At 47.5% G+C, this 18,152-nt stretch overlaps 1 protein-coding gene across 3 annotated transcripts in view; it reads right to left on the minus strand.

Annotated features, from left to right (window-relative positions):
- Positions 1-14,941: 14,941 nt before the first annotated feature.
- Positions 14,942-18,152, minus strand: part of Spop (speckle type BTB/POZ protein) — a 79,573-nt gene continuing 76,362 nt past the window's right edge. For all 3 annotated transcript variants that reach the window (XM_052757002.1, XM_052757003.1, XM_052757001.1), the window contains 2 exons: positions 17,643-17,785; positions 14,942-16,200 (listed from right to left, as the gene is read on the minus strand). In XM_052757002.1, the coding sequence (XP_052612962.1) occupies positions 16,056-16,200; positions 17,643-17,785 (288 nt within the window). In that variant the 3' untranslated portion in view covers positions 14,942-16,055. The remainder of the gene's footprint in view (positions 16,201-17,642; positions 17,786-18,152) is intronic.

Raw genomic sequence — 18,152 nt, forward strand, 5'->3', positions numbered from 1 at the left:
CTGTCCTGCCCCCCCCCCCACTCAACTAGGTAAGGGTCTTGTCTCTCCTATAGGGTGTAGCCCCTGGAGCAAGCCTACCAGACCAGCCCAAAGGGAGTTTTCAAGGACTTGGTTTGTGTCTCCCCATCAGAGTTTGGGTGGGTGGGGGGCACCTGGGGGTAGGGTTGCACCTCCCTCGACAGACTGAACACTGCTTGAGGAGGAGCTGGGTGACACGTCAGACTGTTGTAAAGACTGTGTCTCCCCCATCAGATTGGCATCTTCCTGAGGGCAGGAACTGTACTGCGGACGGAAGAGAAGCACTCTTTTCCGAGTGCCGGGATACCCGGGGTTGCTTTGCCCTTCAGCATTACCTGGCTCCAGCGGTCCCATCTGAACTGCAGCAACTTTCTCTTAACCTGTGAGCTAGCAGAGGCTCCACTACCAGCAAAGCCGAGTCCTCCTCCTGGGGAAGCTTAAGGCAAAACTGAATGGGTTTCTGTCCTTCCTCCCTCTCCTTCATTCCCCTTCCCTAGATGAGCAAGCGGGAACTGAGTCACCCCCTTCTCCATCCTTGGCAGGAATGCTGATGACCTTGCATGTGGCAGGCTCCTGTGGCGAGGCCCATTGCTCAGAGATGCACAAGGTGGGTGGGTGGAGAGGGAAGCTGGAGGAAGGGGTTTGTGGGGGTGGAGACAGCTGAAGGTCATAGGGTGATCAGGGACTTGGATCATTGAGTGGGCATTTGCAATGGGTTGAGGGAGACTCAACGATCCAGTTCCTCTGAGTTGGGAAGTGATCCAACCTAATGGCTGGGAGTGGGAGAGAGAAATGTTACTTCCGAAGACTCGTGGTTCTGCGGTGCTGCCTGGAGAACCGGGGGCTGGGGTGACAGGTGACAAGAGACACCATCAGCCCCACCAGGCAGAGGCAAGATGGGGTGGGGGTGGCACCTGCCAATTATGCCAAAGTCCTGGAGTGCAGCTGACAATATCCCCAAGGCACAAATGCCACAAGAGACCTGCGGTTTGCCCATCAGGGGCTGAGTTCTGGTTCCACCGGGGACCTTGTTTCCTGTTGACCAGTCAAGCATTAAAAGCGGATCCAGTGAGTGGCGTCATATTAATTCCTCCTGGACCACAGAGGCTTCCAAGGAGATGGTAGGAGGATGTGCAAGGACCTCCAGCTGGTCCCCATTGTGGGAAGGGTTACTGCATGATCTTGAACGAAGGACCACCTCCAAGCACCTCTTTGTTTGAATTTTGTTTTGTTGTTTGACACAGGGTTTCTCTGTGTAGCTCTGGTTGTCCTGGAACTAGCTCTGGTAAACCAGGCTGCCCTCGAACTCACAGAGATCCGCCTGCCTCTACCTCCCAAGTGCTGGGATTAAAGGTGTGCACCACCACTGCCTGGCTTATTTGGATACATTTAAGACAATGTAACCTCGACTGGCCTGGAACTTGCTAAGTAGACCAGACTGGCCTCGAACTCAGAGGTCCACCTGCTTCTGCTTCCTGAGTGTTGGGAACAAAGGTGTGTGCTGCCTCACTCAGTGAGTCTCCTTATTTGAAAAAGTGAAAGTTCTCTGTACCTCGGTGCACTGCTGGGGCAGTGCACCGAGGTCATCAAATGTTACCTCTCTCCTTGCCTTTGGAGACAGGTTTTATGTGAACTTCATCCTCCCTTCTGTGTGGCTGAGTGAAAGGGCCTGGAGGGCGAGACATGGGTTCCCATTCTAATTCTGTTACATGATGCCTGTGGCAGAAATGGCTAATTGCCTCATAATATATGCCATGGTTAATCTGCCTCGTCAACTTGACAAGGATTTGGAACAGTCTAGGGGCCACGCCTATATCATTGTGTAGTGGCTACATGGGTGTTTCCAGAGAGGTTTAACTGAAGAAGGAAGGTTGGTCTTGGACATGGGAAGGACCATCCCATGGGCTAGGGTCCTAGCCCGGATAGAAAGAAAGAAAAAGAAGCTGAACACCAGTGTCGATCACTTTGCTTCCTGTGGATGCAATGTGACCAGCTGTCCCACATTCCTGACGTCATCCCTTCCCTGCCATGATGAACTGTGTCTCTTCAAACCGTGAGCCAAAATAAGGAAATAAACAAATAAATAAGCCCCCCCTTCATCTTTACCAGCCTTTGTTGTTGTCATAGGAACAAGAGACCTAATACACTATCCATTTACCCTGCCTTCTTAGTAATGGGATCCCCAGCTGTTAGTTGGACTCACAGCTGCCTGACATAATTCTATATTTCTCTGCCACCCCCACGAGCCTCCTGCCTTCTACATGTGACCATGTGACTGACATCTGGACAGTGACCTTTAGGCCAAGTGATTATGTTTCCAGCATCTTAAGATAGAGGTGCTCACCCTTTTTCCTTCTTTGCTTCATCATCCACCCAGCTGCCTAGAAAAACGTGGCCACCAGCCCTAGCTGCTGTTAAGACTATAGCGTAAGTGCCACTTGGAAGTGGGACAGTGGTTAGTGGATGCAGATATAGTCTCTGAGAGCCCTAAGCTGCCTGCAGACTTCTGTATGTGAGAAAGAGGAAATTCCCACCATCTTTAGGCCTCTGCATTAGGGCTCTGTTTCTTTTTCTCTTTTCTGAAATGAGTTCTCATGTAGCCCAGGATAGCCTGGCCTGGCTGTATAGCAGAAGCTGGTCTTGAATTCCCCCCCACCTGCCACCCCCACCCCCGCAATCCTCCTGCCTCTATCTCTGAGGGCTGGGATTATAGGCAGGTTCCAGCATGCCCGAGGGTCTGCATTTCTTGAAGCTGTATCTAGTGTTGGAGAATTTCAGTTCCTGCAGATTTTGGTCTCCTCATCTGTAGAACCGAGACAACACCCACACATCTCAACATATCTCTGAAATGTGTATAGACTCCTGGGCAAGAAGGGAAGTGCTGCTCTCCCCATTCCCTGGCCTCATTTCTGGAGGTGGTACAAGTTGCTTCTGTTTTTCAGGGAGCCCCAGGGAGCTCAGGATTCTCTGTCCCTGTCTGAAGGGCTTCCAGGCCCCAAATTCAGTCCTCACGTGTCTAAGTCTCCATACACATTCTGATGTTGGTGACACACAATCCTCGTTAAGGGCCTGACTGATCCCAGCCAGATGGGATCCTAATTTAATTAAAACCCTTTAATTACCTGCAACAACACTGCTTTGGAAGTCCAAAGGCAGAAGGGGGGTTGGTGATGGGAGGGGTACTGTTGACAGAGCAGAGGAGTGGCTAGCCTTTCAGCCCTCTGGGAATGGGCACTGCCTCCCCTGATTGCCATTGTAGTGGCCACGGCGTACATGGATTAGCCAGCACTGCCAGAATTCTGGCTTGGTCTATAGGGCACAGCTGGGACATGATGGGAAGGGGTTGTAGCAGAACAGATCCTTGGGAAACTGAGTCCCAGGCTCTGAAGCCTGATGCTGCCAGTGTTGGTTTTGAGCTGAGAGCAGGACCTGCATGGCCTATTTACGGGGACCCTGGCCCCACCCAGGGCACTCTGGGTAGGAGAAATCGTGGTTTGTATTTCTTTCCAATGGTCTGGCTAAAGAAATAGGGGCGTCTCTGCAGTTTCCAAAGGAAAGCTATGTCCCTACAACAGTCTCTCCTCAGTGTCGTTGTCCCCGGTGTGGAAGATGAAAAAGGGTCACTTAGGTGGGCTGCAGAGGGGTCATGTGGTTTGAGGACTCCTTCCTGTGATGGCAGAATGAGTTCCAGCCAGGCCAGAGCCTGCCAAGCCCTGGCAAGGACAGACTGAAACCTAGACTCGTGAGCTGGACTATTTATAGCTCTTGTGGACATCATCCGTTAATACCCCTTCTGTTCTTCCTTCGTACTTATTCACTCAACAAATATTGTTTAATAAAGCCTCTCAAACTTCCAGCTGGTCTCCACTAGGCCAGGAGACCCGGAGATGAGGTGTTGGTTCACACTGGAGCCATTGCCTCAGAGGAAGTGTTCTATTCGGGTCAGTGTGATGCCAGGGGCTGCGAGAGAAACAGGAGTCCCCAGAGGAAGGCGCTCCAGGGTGTGTGTGACCCACAGAGCCCAACCCTTCCCCACCCGAGTCCCCTTCCAGAACTCCAGCCCTGGAGCTTCTGGGCTTAGCTTTATGGAAGGGGTCTTCTAATGTCTAGGCTTTTGTGCGCTGCCTTACAGTCCTCCTCTTCTGATGCTCCAGAACCCGCTTCTCCTGCCATCCCCTCACCAGACTCTGAAGAGCCTGATTCTGACTTGGCCAGTATCTACAGTGCTGTGTATCTGCTAACTTTGGGACTCCTAGAAAATGTGGACATCTCTGACAGACTCAGGAGAGAGTGCACACAGCACTCTTTGCCATCAGCCCGGAGGCTCTCCCTGAGACAGGGGATGTGAGACCCCATTTAAATGGTCCGGGTGGTACTCTCCCTGGAGTGTAGTATGAAGCTACCCAAGCATCTTGGCACATCCAGGTCTGTGTGTCAGGTCATACCAGCTAGTTGTGCCTGCAGTGGGTGCTGTCTATGTGAATACCCTCACTCTCAGCAGGACAGGAAGTGGCTTCACCTTGATCACTCCTGCATTCCTACGAACGAGGGCAGCAGAAGAAACACAGCGTCAGTGTCGGCACACTTCCCGCCCATCATTAGTGGACTATGTTGTCTTCTCTAGAATGGTCTTTAAAAACCCACCAATGGAAACTCAGAGGTTAAGAGCACTGGCTGCTCTCCCAGAGGTCCTGAGTTCTGTTCCCAGCAATCACATGGTGATTCACAACCATCTATAATGTGTTCTGGCGCCCTCTTTTGGTGTGCAGGAATACAAGTAGGCAGTACACTGTAATACATAATAAATAAATAAACCTTAAAACAAACCAACAAAACAACCAGTGAGCTCTTGGGGAATGGTGATGGGTGGGGTCCAGCCTAGGATCTTCAGTTGTTAAGATAAAGAAATCTGGCTCTTGCTATCCTCTTTATTCCAGGAAGCCTCACCTGGACTCATTTTGTGGCTCAGGAAAGAACAGTCTCCAAGGTGCCAGGGAAGCTGAGTGCTTCTCTCCGGAGTCAGGGGAAGGCTGTGGAGAGGTAGCGCATGTCTGAAGGGAGCCGGGCTCAAGTCTTGCTTGCCAGATGATTTTGATGTAGTCTCCTGGCCTCTCTGAGAGGGAGCAGTGATTTTCCTCCAAGCATACCTGCTCACACGGTGGCTGGAAGGACCGGCCCTGCCAGTGGAGAGTGCTGTGCCCATGTGCCCAGTTCCGAGTTGTCACTCAGCCACCCACCCATAACTCAGAAGCATCTCGAGGCATGGCTTCTCTCTTCCAGGGCAGGCTGTGTAGCCCAGCAGCTGAGGATCAATTCTGGAGCCAGGCTGCCTGGATTCAAATTCCTTTTTTGAGGGGGCCGGGGGTTTGAGACAGGGTTTCTCTGTGTAGTCCTGGCTGTCCTCGAACTCACTCTGTAGACCAGGCTGGCCTCGAACTCACAGAGATCCGCCTGCCTCTGCCTCCCGAGTGCTGGGATTATAGGCATGCGCCACCACCACTACCCAGCTTGGATTCAAATTCTTGTTCTGACACATCCTCACTGCAGACTGCAGACAAGTTGGCAAACATCTTTGTACCTGAATTTCTTCGTCAATGAGATGGGGATGTTCTTTCCCTCCCAGAAGGTTGTTCTTAGAATGAGTTAAGTATCTGGAAATGTGTTTTGCACAGTAAGACTACAACTGCAGACTACAGCCATGACCCTGGGTAGGAGGCTTGGAGGATGGTGGCCATGGGCTTTATTATGCCTTGCTCCAGGAAAAATTTGTAACAAAAAAAAAAAAAAGTCTTAGGGAAAGTCAGAAGGCTGTTGTGGTTTTTTACAAAACACATAAAAAACAGGGCCCTTGCGGATCTCTGTGAGTTCGAGGCCAGCCTGGGCTACCAAGTGAGTTCCAGGAGAGGCGCAAAGCTACACAGAGAAACCCTGTCTCGAAAAAACCAAAAAAAAAAAAAACAAAACAAAACAAAACAAAACAAAACAAAAACAGGGCCCTTGTTTGCATCCTGTAGCTCCATGGGTCCAGACCTCACTTCTGCTGGCTCTAGAGAAGCCTCTTCCAGCATGAACTGTATATCCCTCTAAGGCCTCTACCCATAAACAATACACAATTCTGAGGGTCTTTACTCTAGGCCTGGGTGCTCTCCCACCCTACTTAGTCAGTCTCAACCCTACTCTAGGCCCCCAGCTGTGCCCTGGTCAAACCCAGCCATTTCCCTTTCTCCTTGGCCACCTACATCATCTTCACCCACTTGGGAAAGAATGGTCTCCAAGGTGACCAAATCCTCTTCCTCTGGTTAGGACAAGGTACTATTCAGCCAGCATGCATTGAAGCCAGTTATGTTTGAGTCTTAGACCTCTGCCCCTCTGTGCATTACTACTAGCTCATCAGCCTGGATGGCCCCAGGGTCCCTTGCTGGTACCCATTTCGTGTATAAAACCCAGTCCTGCCTTGGATGGGATCCTTGAGGGTGAGGACTGTCTGTCTGTTCGGCCTCATGGTGAGTTCTCTGATGAGCCCTATGTGAGCCATTTCTTCTGCATCCTGGAAGGGCTGAGGACATGGGGGACACAGGACTTGGGTCAGGTAGTCTCAATCACAGATGAGTCCTGAATTTAGTAGCTATGTAGAAGCCTCCCACAGGGACAGAGAAACAACTAGAGAGGGGCTGCACTCCTCCAGGCTGTTTTTATAGGACATGACAGTGTTTTTGGTTTGGGGGAGCATCAAGTTGAGGTACACTGTGTAGAAAGGCACATAACTAGCCCATTTACTAGCCCTGGCAGCTCCCTGGCCTGGGATGGGGGCTGCTGCCGCTCAGTCAGGCTCTGCCATCTGCCACATCTCCGTGGAGATCAGAACTGAAGGGCTCATTGGAGGCAGAAATTTTTTTTCCCCTTTTTTTTTTTTTTAATGCAGCAGGATCAGGCTCAAGATGTCACTCTAGTGAGCGGGACCGGAGACGGGAGAGAAATGTCTAGGAAAACAGGGGAGAAATAAATGGAAGCTTCCATGCTCCAGAAGGAGGGAGGAACAGGGAACAGCAAAGACAGGAAAATGAGAAGGAAAAGGAGGAGGATCGTGCAGAGTGGGGCTTGATTTAGCATCCATCTTTCCTGGGCCGCTCAAGGCAGCAGCAGCCCAGGAAGCGGGGCTCTGGGCGTTAAGCAACTTCCTGCTGCCAACCTTTATTTCTGTGGAACTACAGGCTGAAGTGGCTCCGTCCTGCCTCTTATCTCCTTCCGGAATGTCTGCTCTCCTGACCTTTGGAAATATCACAATGATCACAGTGAGGATCATAAATGGAGAACCCAAGAGTGATTTCTAAGTGACCAGTGGCCTTTCTACCTCTACACATCACAGCAGTGAGACATCTGGTGCCCACAGGACACCGGCCAGCCGGTCACCTCAAGACACTTTTTCTAGAGTGAGTCCTGCTGTGGAAGATTCCTGCACATCCAGCGGTGCTCCTATGTGTCAGTCCCTCACTGTAGATTGTGTTCTAAGAAACCCTGAAAGGAAATGGACTCCAAAAGCCACATGTGTCACAGGTTAGAAATGGAAACAATCGAGCCGGGCGGTGGTGGCCCACACCTTTAATCCCAGCACTCAGGAGGCAGAGGCAGGCAGATCTCTGTGAGTTCGAGGCCAGCCTGGTCTACAGAGTGAGTTCCAGGACAGCCAGAGCTACACAGAGAAATGCTGTCTCGAAAAACAAAACAAACAAAAAAAAATGGAAATAATCATGCAGAAACATCAATAACACTGCCAGCAGTTTATCTTTATGGAGGCTTTATTCAATGCCATGCTGGGTGTTGGGGACATGATGTTTATTTGCTCACCAACTCCTTAGACAAGTAAGAGTTTAGCCTGCTCTACACTCAGGCCAGTGTCACTTAAGGTCCAGATCCCGCATGGCAGCACTCAGCAATGCCAACACCTCTTTCACAGCTGGCCCAGACCTTCACTTAGACCCCAGTCTTCCCCAGTTGTGGCCATTACCTCATTTCTACTTAACTATAAAAAGCACAGGTCAGGTATGGTGGTGCATACCTTTAACCTCAGCGCTCAAGAGGTAGAGGCAGGAGGATCTCTGTGAGTTCTAGGACAGCCACAGCTACATAAAAAGATCTCACCCCCACCTCCAAAAACAGACCGACCAAACAAACAAACAAACCATGAGTCACTAGAGACAATGAATTGCTTACCTTCTCACCGGCAGACAGACCTGCTTGTTTCTGCACTGCCTGAGCCCAGACCACCCAGTCTCATTGTAGGCTGTCACTCCCTACAAGCCCAGCTGAGCTTCAAGGCTTTCTCTCTACTGGGTCACCCCACCACTCCCAGCTCTAAACATGCTCAGGTCTTGTCTAGAGAGATGACTCAGCAGTTGAAAGCAAGTTCTGATCTTGCAGAGGACCCAAGTTCAGTCCTTGGCATTCAAGTGAGGCAGATCACAACCCCTGCAACTTCAGCTCCAAGGGGACCAGCTACCTCAAGGCTGCTTCTGCAGACACCTGTACTTATGTGCACACAGACCCCAGGCCTGACACACAATTAAAAAAGTGTACCCATGCTTTGACCGCATGAATGTCTGTGTACATGTGTGCCAGATGTCCAGAGGGCCTAGAAGAGGGTATCAGATCTCCTGGAACTGGAGTTACAGATGGTTGTGAGCTGTCATGCGGGTGCTGGGAACTGAACCTGGATCCTCTGGAGAAGCAGCCAGTGTTCTTAACCACTGAGCTCTATCCATCCCTATACAAAATAGATTCCTATTTAAAAAAAAAAAATCTTTAAAACATGCTCTCATTCTGTAGAAAACACCCCCCCCCCCCCATCACACCCTCATGTGCTCACTTCCTTTATCCTTCCCATCATAGTCACATCTGAAGATTTGTCAGGACACCTTGCCCAGTTATCTACCTGCTTCATTTGCAATCTTGCCCCAGATGACCATAGTCACCAAGGATTGCTATGTTGCCAATTCTCCTCTGCCTCCCTAGTGCTGGGATTAAAGGCATCTGTACCAATGCTGCCACCACCACACAGCTGGTAGGCTGCTGCCAATTATAATGAACATTTTTACTTCCTCTTGTTGATACTTTAACATATTTTGTTAAATTTTCCTCTGGTTATCACTTCTTCTTCATTGGTGAATCTTCCTTTAATAAATTTTGTTTTGGTTTTTCGAGACAGGGTTTCTCTGTATAGCCTTGACTGTCCTGGAACTCACTCTGTAGACCAGGATGGCTTTGAACTCAGAGACCCACCTGTCTCTGTCTCCCAAAAGTTGGGATTAAAGATGTGTGCCACCACCACCTGGCAAATTTTCTAAGCAGTATCTTGTTACACTCTAAGCTCCCACGAGTACAAGGCAGAGTTTTACTTGTGGCTGTGTGCCTAGAGATCAGCATACCCCTTGGCATACTGCATGTTAGATCTATAAGTGAGTTAACAGTAAACAGTATAAAACGTTTAAAACATTTATTTTTAACGATGTATATAGGTGTATAGATATGCACATATGAGTGCAGGTGCCCTGAGGCCAGAGGTGATGGATCTTCTTGAAGCTAGAATCACAGGCAGTTGTGAGTTGGGTGTTGGGATTCCAACTTGGGAGTAAACCACTGAGCCACCTTTCCAGCTCCCAAAGATTTTGTTTTTATTTTTGCTTATTTAGTGTGTGTATGTATGTGTTTATATGCCACGTGTGTGAAGGTCCCCAAACAGGCTAGAAGAGGGCATTGGACTCCCTGGAGCTGAAGTTACTGGTAGTTGTGAGCACCTGACATGTGAGCTGGGAACCTAATGTTGGTCCTCTGCATGAACAGTACACGCTCTTAACCAGAGTGATCACTCTGGCTTCTCTAAAACCCTTATGGGGCCACATCAAGGCAAAGATTTTTCAGTTTTGATGGGAGGACCCTGGGACCACCCACCGACAGCTGGGCACACTCAAACGCCCTTTCTTTTCTAGAGAACTTTGAAGGACGCACAGTGGAGGCCACGGCCCCGGAAGAACTGCTGGTGATGGTGAGTAACTCCCTGGTGCTGATGCCTGCTTTCCGTTAGTGCTGCAATCAACACAGATTTCTAGTACTGGTGAGAGACAGAAATAAAAATGTGTTAATTTACCCAGAGAGATCAAAACGTGTAACATGACTATTGGTTCATGTATCAATGTCAACAGATCTACAGATGAATAAAAACACATTATTTCATTTTGCGATTAAATGACACAAATGCATTTTTAAATTTACTTATATTTTGTGTGTATGGATGTTTGCCTGCATGTGTCTGTGTACCACAAGCATCTTGGTATCTACGGAGGTCAGAAGAGTGTGCTAGGAATTGAACCCAAGTCCTTTGGAAGAGCAGCCAGTGCTGCTAACTCCTGAGCCCTCTCCTCAGACACAGATGCATTTTAAAGTACTGTGGGACAACAGGAAGTAACCAGGCACAGGCATCTCCGAGGATAATCTGAAACCACGCCAGCAGTGCGCTAGAGCTGGTTCACACTGGCTTTCTAGAGCCAACTGCTAAAGTTTCAGGATCTTGAAAGCTAGCTGTTAAATAGCCATTATTAAAAATTACAGTCAGCCGGGCGGCGGTGGCGCACGCCTTTAATCCCAGCACTGGAGGCAGAGCCAGGCAGATCTGTGAGTTCGAGGCCAGCCTGGTCTACAGAATGAGTTCCAGGATGGTCAGAACTGTTATACAGAGAAACCCTGTCTTAAAAAACCAAATAAATAAATATAAATTGCATGACCATACAATTAGCAAAGGCAGTAAGCACTCAAAAGCTCTTTCTAATCATTTCACATCTTGCTACTGTCTATGTGCACGAGGTTATTTTCATCTATGGTGTCTGTACAGGGGAGAGTCTAGAAAATGGCATACTGCACATCTCTCCCCAATCCTCATTCAGTAAGGTCACCTTGAAGACGTGAAGTCAGACATGGTGAGAACATTTGCATCATGCAGACTGGCAAACGGCTTCTGTATTTAGGAGCCGAGTAACATGCCTTCAGTAGCATACCATTGAACCAACCACTGGCCCATGAAAACATTTAAGGTGTGAAGAAACTTCTACTTGAAAGATAGGCTGAAAAAGCATAAAAACAGGTCTTTAGGGAATCATTCTCAAAATAAAGTAGACTGAAGCTGGCTGTTTTCTTCTTCAGCTAGAATCTACAATTATTCTACAAACATGACTTTCACTACCACAAATATCAGTGGCTGAAGTGTTCAGGTGAACAATCAAGTGAACAACCTGTATACCATTATACATCAAAATGAATGTGTTCACTGACTTAACTAAATTATGTTATTAGGGGTTGGTTCCTTTCTTTTCTCACCGCCAAACTTGTGCCAAGAGTAGCTTGTACTCAGTCTACTGATTTATCCCGTTGGCCTTGGCTTCTGCTTCCATCACGACTGAAAATGCTTTACAGTCACCACTGTTCTCCTAACATATGCTTTCTAGTCCTAAGTTCTAAGGCCTCTCTGGTTTGTTTCTGCCTCTAGCAGATTTCATTGGTAGAGCAGATATTCTACCCTCTACCCTAGACTCCGCCTTGGGAAGAACGGGGATCTCCGGTGCAATGCAATCATTTGCTGCTCTTTTAGTCTCTGTCACTTTGGGCACATATCCTCTTTTCTGGGTATCTGTTTTCTCTGACATGAAAAGATGAATTTTGTGGCCACCTCCTTCTTCAATTTGGAAAGAAGTCACCATTAAAACCTTTTCTCTGAGCATTAGTGCTTAGTCCATGCCACCATCAGGCAAATGTGGCTTCTCATCTTCTCTCTGGTCCTTGGGTCTAAGCACCAAATATTCTATTGCCTGTTATTTCTTGGCTCTGGGCCAGGAGGTGTGACCTTGAAGAGGTGACATTTCCACCTTTCCAACTTACACAACTTGAATGAATGAGAGCCACACAAGCCAAACCAGTAAGTGCTCAGGATGCCTGTGACATCTGTCAGCTGCAGGTACATTCCTATACTGGAGTGGCATGTACTTTATCTTCATAATGTCTTTTCCCTAGAGTTGATCCCTTCAACTCCTTAATCATTTCTGCTGCTTGTATTGAATTCCCTCAAGTCTAGAATTCTCTTCTTCTCAGAGTGCAGAAATCAGCAAACAGTATTGCAGATGTCACTTCCTCCTCCAGTGTTACAGACAGGATTTACAGAGGGGAGTGCTCATTTTGCTAATGGCTTAAAGATCCCATCAGTCAACAATATTCAAGTTCTGTTCTCATCTGGAGGTCAGAGCTTCGGGTTCTCCCAGCTCATTATCCCAAAGACTGATCTTCCTACAGCTGCTTTCTTGCTCACTGTATCCAGGAGGCATCCACCTAACGGGTCAAAGGGCCCACAGTGGCACAGTCGCCCCTGAAATTGAAAGCGGGAAAGTACGGCTACCTCGCGCATACACGTACACAGCGGGCCAGCGACACTTACCTGAATGTTAGATTAGTCAGCAAGTCGGCAGAAATGAATCTAAACGGTGGAGGGCAAAGGCCAATGGAAAGTCACAAGACAAAGGAAACACACAGGGCCCAGGCTGATTAAAAAGATAATGAGTTGTGGAAAGTAAGGCTGGGTGCCAGCCAAGAATTAGTCTTTAACAAAGGTATGCCAAAGGATCCACTGCAGCCATGTTGCACATTGATATAGTGGTTCTTTTATAGGAGCTGAAGGGCCAGAACAAAGCACCAGTCGGATTCAAGCGCAGCTCCACCCCTCTCCAGTTTGTTGTCTGCTCACATAGAAGCTGTTTTCCCTTCATCCGCACAGGCTTATCCAACATGGCGGTCCCATAATAGGTTGAAGCCACATTTTAAAAGGAACTCTCAGAACTGGTCCAGCCAGAGATCTTTTGGCCCGCTGTAGGATCTTCATGTTCCTGGCTGGAATTAAAAAGTAAAGCAAAGCAGCAGTAGCTCTCTGAGAGCTCAAGGCCAGCAGCCTTATCAGTGAAAAGGGAAAGAGGGACATTTCTTTCCTAAATTGTTCAAGCCTATAAAGGTCTCCAAGCTGCCTGGTAACCACAGACAGGTTTAATCTCCACGTAGGGAATGGGAAATTCTCCCTACCCCCAATGGATGGCCAGATATGAGGTAGGGGCTGACCACAGGGAGGTGGGGAGATGGAGACACGGCCAGATATTCTATTTGGCCCCAAAATCGCAACTCTGAAGGTTCTGTGGAACTACTTGCCTGAAATATTGTTTTGATAAATAAGCCATATCCTTGTGGAATTGCAATCTCCAACTGTTCCACTGGCACGGACATCTCTGCAGTGACAGCACATGCCCCAGATTGTGGAGTTAACTTGAATTAAATTTCAGATGTGGGGGAGCTAAGGGAAGAGGTGGTGGTGGGAGGTTTATGAACAGTATGCTGAGGCTCTGATGTTGTCATAACCAGATGGCTTCAACTGTATCGTTTAAACAAAAACAAACATGGCCAGAAATAATATAATAACAGGAGAAGCATTGAGCAGCTTCATCTACACCTGAAATTCCATCAGTTTTCAATCCACAGCGAAGTCCACGTTGGAAATTCTACAAGTATGTTAAATTCCAGAAGAGATCTTTATCCTACCAAAAGCCAGATGTCAGGACAACTCCCTTCCTGAGCGCACATGCTCTGAGTCCTCCATCCTCAACCCCAGGGCTGTGAGGGAAGTTCAGGAAAGCAAATCTGCTTCACCCTGCTGGGAGCTCTGAGGAGCAGGCCAGTAGAGGCACCTTTCTGGAGCTTTGTTCTTACTATTCCCAGAGGAAGCAAACTTCACTTCCAATTTTGTACCTAAGCACTCCAGAAATGGAACTTCCTCCACTCCTTATGTAATCTTCAGGATATGACATTAGACGATCTGGTACTCGGTACTCGTGTGACCTCAGGCATGCGCCTCCCTCCATTTTCACCTTTCCCAGCTACAGACCAACACTACCTATCACCTGTCCAACCAAACTCATCGAGAGGACACTACAGACGAAGGTCTGCTGAGAACGGAAGGCAGCAGAACAAACAGAGGCAGTGTGGGCAAAGGAGATGTGCCCACTGGATCACCACATCTGTGTACCAATTTGGAAAGCGACAGTGGTCAGCAGCCAGCACACAGGGAACCAGACACTTCCTTACAGAGGTCACACTTGGGAGGAAACTGAGAAGGGGCACAGAAAGGAATAAACAAGTCCGACTTGTGAAAAAAAGTGTCTCTAGCTCATACATACCCAGTCCAGTAGTAGGTACACAATGAAAACCAGAAACTTTGTGAAGAGCAGCCACTGAAAGGAAATGGAATGTGAAAAGGGCCGAGTTTCCATCTAAGGTTAAATAATGCAACCTTGGCCAAACAATGTATTTTTATTCCACTGTCTGGCCAGTGCTGTGGAGCTGGGAGCTCCATGCATTCCTGTGAGCTCACTGCAAGTTAAGACCTTAGTTTCCCCAGAAACACATCAGTCAGTGACAGAACCCATCAGAGACAACAATTTCCCTTTATTTAATCTCCATATTCATGTCCCCTGAATTTTTTTTTTTTTTTTTTTTTTTTTTTTTTTTTGTATTTTGTTAGGAGAAAAGAGATTGGGGATTAGGTATGAACACACACAGGGTGCAGAAAAGGCCCACTACAATTGCTTGCCTTGGCAGAGTAGGACCTGGTCCCAGTCTCTCATCAGGACATGGTTGGCAGCTCCTCAAGGAGGACAAGACTGGCAGATGCTCAAAAGGAAACTTGAGATTATGGAGAATAAATAAATCCCTACTGCTTCTTGGACATTTCAGATCTAATCCCTGAAAGATGAAGATCAAACCAGGGCTTCAAAACCCCATAAGCAAGAAACTCAGACCCAAGAGACAAGCCAGGTGAGTGAAACAAAAGACCAGAGATACCACACAGTACAAAATAGTAATTATTTATATTTTCAAAAAGAAAAAATTAACATTTGGAAGTCTCCCCTTTGGAAGAGGGGCCAATCAGAAGTGACAGGACGGCTCCTATGCAGGCGACAAGTCAGGTACAAACAGCTGGGCAATCTGGGCTGGCATTTTTTTCCACATAGCAATAATAATAAAATTTCTTTTTCTCTTTCTTTTTGTTTTATGTATTTTCTGGATTTGTTTCTTCTTCTTTTTTTTTTTTTTTTTTTTTTTTTAGAAAAATGGAGGAGGAAGGGAAGAAAAAATAAAATCAGAGAAAAATGCCAAAAAAAAACCCCACCATTTTCCACAATATCTAAAAACAGAACCATAGTTCTTGTCAAGACAGTATGAATTCTGGATGAATTATTTTTTCCAGTTTTCAACACCAATAAGGATTTTGCAAAAGCCACTACCATCAAAACACTCATCTTCCAGATCAAATCGCCTCCTCCCCTCTGCCTTCATGTACCACTTTTCCTAAGAGGACAAAAGGATGGGCTCTGTTCTTGCAAACAGTAAGTGCGAACGAGAGAGCTCTTCGGATACTTGAATGGTAGTGAGGAGTTTTCACAAATATCCAAGGTTTAGCACAGTTGGAAGGACTAAAATTTGCTTCTTTCAACATAAATACTACTGGAATCCACAAACTGATTTTTGAAAAAAAATTCTTCTTTCCTTTTCCCTTCTCTTAAAACTAAATGTCCTTTTTTTTTCCTTTTTGCTCCGGGCACCTGACGATCTGCTCTGCTCAGTCAGATGCAGGCAGGCTTCTCCGAAGTACCACTGCTGGGATGTGCTTGGGGCCAGCGCCTAAACTGCATCCCAGTGTCAGACTTGGTCAGGCCACAGGGAACACGGTGACACGGCAACAGGGTTTTCATTAGGTTGAGTAGCCCCAAGTCCTGGGCCCTTCCCTCCCCCCCCGTTCCCCTAAGTTATTTAGTGCTGTTTTAAAGTCTGGGTCATGGTGCAGTCTTTCCCCCGACACAGAGTAAAAGCTCCACAGATTACGCTGTCTACCTGGTGGTCAGTGGCAGCAACGGTGGCTGCTGCTTCTGGAAAATAAATGGAGTCTCACAACTGGCAGGATCTTAGGACTGCTTCAGGCGTTTTCGTGGGGGCCCCAGGAAAGGGCATTGTGCCGAAGCCAGAGAGCGGTATGCTTCAGCCACTAAGTGGGGATGTGACACCACCATTGACTTCCACCCAGAGGTCTCCAAGACATCCGAAGCATGACTAGGAGAAATGTGGAGAGAGAAATTACCAAAGGGAGTGTGCACATGGACCAAACAGCTACCTAGATAGCCTTCTTTTTCAGTGTTTGGTGTAGAAGGTGCTAATGCAATCAACAGTACCCAGACAGAACCCTTAACATGCATAAGAATGTGCTTGCTAGACAATGTGCAGACTGGTGACTGGGCCATGGCTCTTCTAATCCCCAAAACTTGGACTCAGAGGCACTGCACTCTCAAAACGTGGGCTGTTCATCACATTCAACATTGATGATATTTATATTCACAGATGCTAATCAAGAGAAAGAGCAAGGGCTTCCTTAGATATCCAGCTCTGAGCTCCCACGTGGTGTTGCCATGTACTAGTCTTGTTAACCACAAGGCACATCACAGCCAGGGCCCATCTGATGGTCAGAAAAGAGAAGGTAATAACCACATTTGCTCAATGGTTGAGTTACCTTCTAAAAAGGAACAAGCACATGTCCAACATACAGTGAGCTCTGTACAGAACTGATACTTACTGGTCCTTCCCTTCCTCTTCTGTCTCAGGCTAACACCTTAGAAACAACCATGTAACTAGGCCTAGAAGACATATTTCCCATATTTGGGTATTTTCTGTATTAAAACTGTCCATTCATCTACCTGAACATCTTAGCCTTCTTAATTCCAAGGTGTTGTTGTGAGGACTTTTTTTTTTTTTCGAGACAGGGTTTCTCTGTGTAGCTTTGCGCCTTTCCTGGAACTCGCTTTGGAGACCAGGCTGGCCTCGAACTCACAGAGATCGCCTGCCTCTGCCTCCCGAGTGCTGGGATTAAAGGCGTGCGCCACCACGCCCGGCGTGAGGACTTTTTTCCCCTCCAAATTTTGCTTCCCATCAGGTAAGGCAGTATAGAGTATGTCCCAATGAGAAGAAGGACTACAGATATAAAGCTCCTTCAAAGTACTTTAGAAAGTGTTATGGTGAGGTCACCTGTCACTTGGAGTGAAGTAACCGATCTGGTAGACTATTTCCCTTTTCAAAATAGTCTTTGACAATCAGTTAATGTCTCTTCTCGTTCCACGAGCCCACCAGAGACTATAAAACATATTTGACTAACTCATAAAAAAATGAACCTCTGTTCTCCTGGAATCACTCTATCTTTTTTTTTGCCAGTGAAATTACAGTGAGGTTACTGTCATTTGGAGCACACAGCTTTTCCAGGCCAGCAAGTTATCACTACTCAGCTACACCACTGTTTGGAAGTAAGGGGCTTCACTCATGACTAGAACCCGATCCATGCAAGCAAAACCATTTCACACTGTCGAGCTGAATAGAAAGATGAAAATTCTCTACTTACTACCAAAAGGTTAATGAAGCTACTTGCTCACTTTACTCACTAATTCAAAGTCTTTCTTATTTCGTTATCCCAATTATTCTGAAAGATGAACTTTGAAGATGCTACTCACTAGTTGATGAAATCCACTGCCTGAGTTTTCAGTTGATCTGCGCTGTGGAGGTCAGCCAGGATGAGAATTTCTGCAGCGTTCTCCACGGAGAGGTTACTGCAGAGGGCATCCTCACACATGACCTTCAAACGCTCCAGGGCATACTGTAAAACAAGCAGAGCTGGCGTCAGAGCAGCAATCGCTCAGGGCTGGCGCTACTGAAGTTGTTCTCTTCAGGGGCACTGCTGTCCAGCTGGTACGGGAAGAGAACTGCAGAGCGCAGGAAAAGCCACCCCACAGTTAGAAACACAGCCACTCTGAAGGTAGTTGTTTAAGCCTGAAACGAAGACAACCGAAGTAAGGGTGGCATCTATCAAATTCCGAAGTCTACCTGCTAGAAAATGGCAGTCAGAGCAGAGCCCATCCCAAAGCTCACTGTATCACCTGTCTTTCTTAAACAATCACTACCTACCCTGACAAGGAGGCATTAGCCAGCCAACACTATACTACAACTTCTGCAGTCTTACTACT

This window comes from Peromyscus californicus, unplaced genomic scaffold, assembly GCF_007827085.1.
Source record: "Peromyscus californicus insignis strain IS unplaced genomic scaffold, ASM782708v3 Scaffold_3__1_contigs__length_106647218, whole genome shotgun sequence".
NCBI lineage: Eukaryota > Metazoa > Chordata > Mammalia > Rodentia > Cricetidae > Peromyscus > Peromyscus californicus.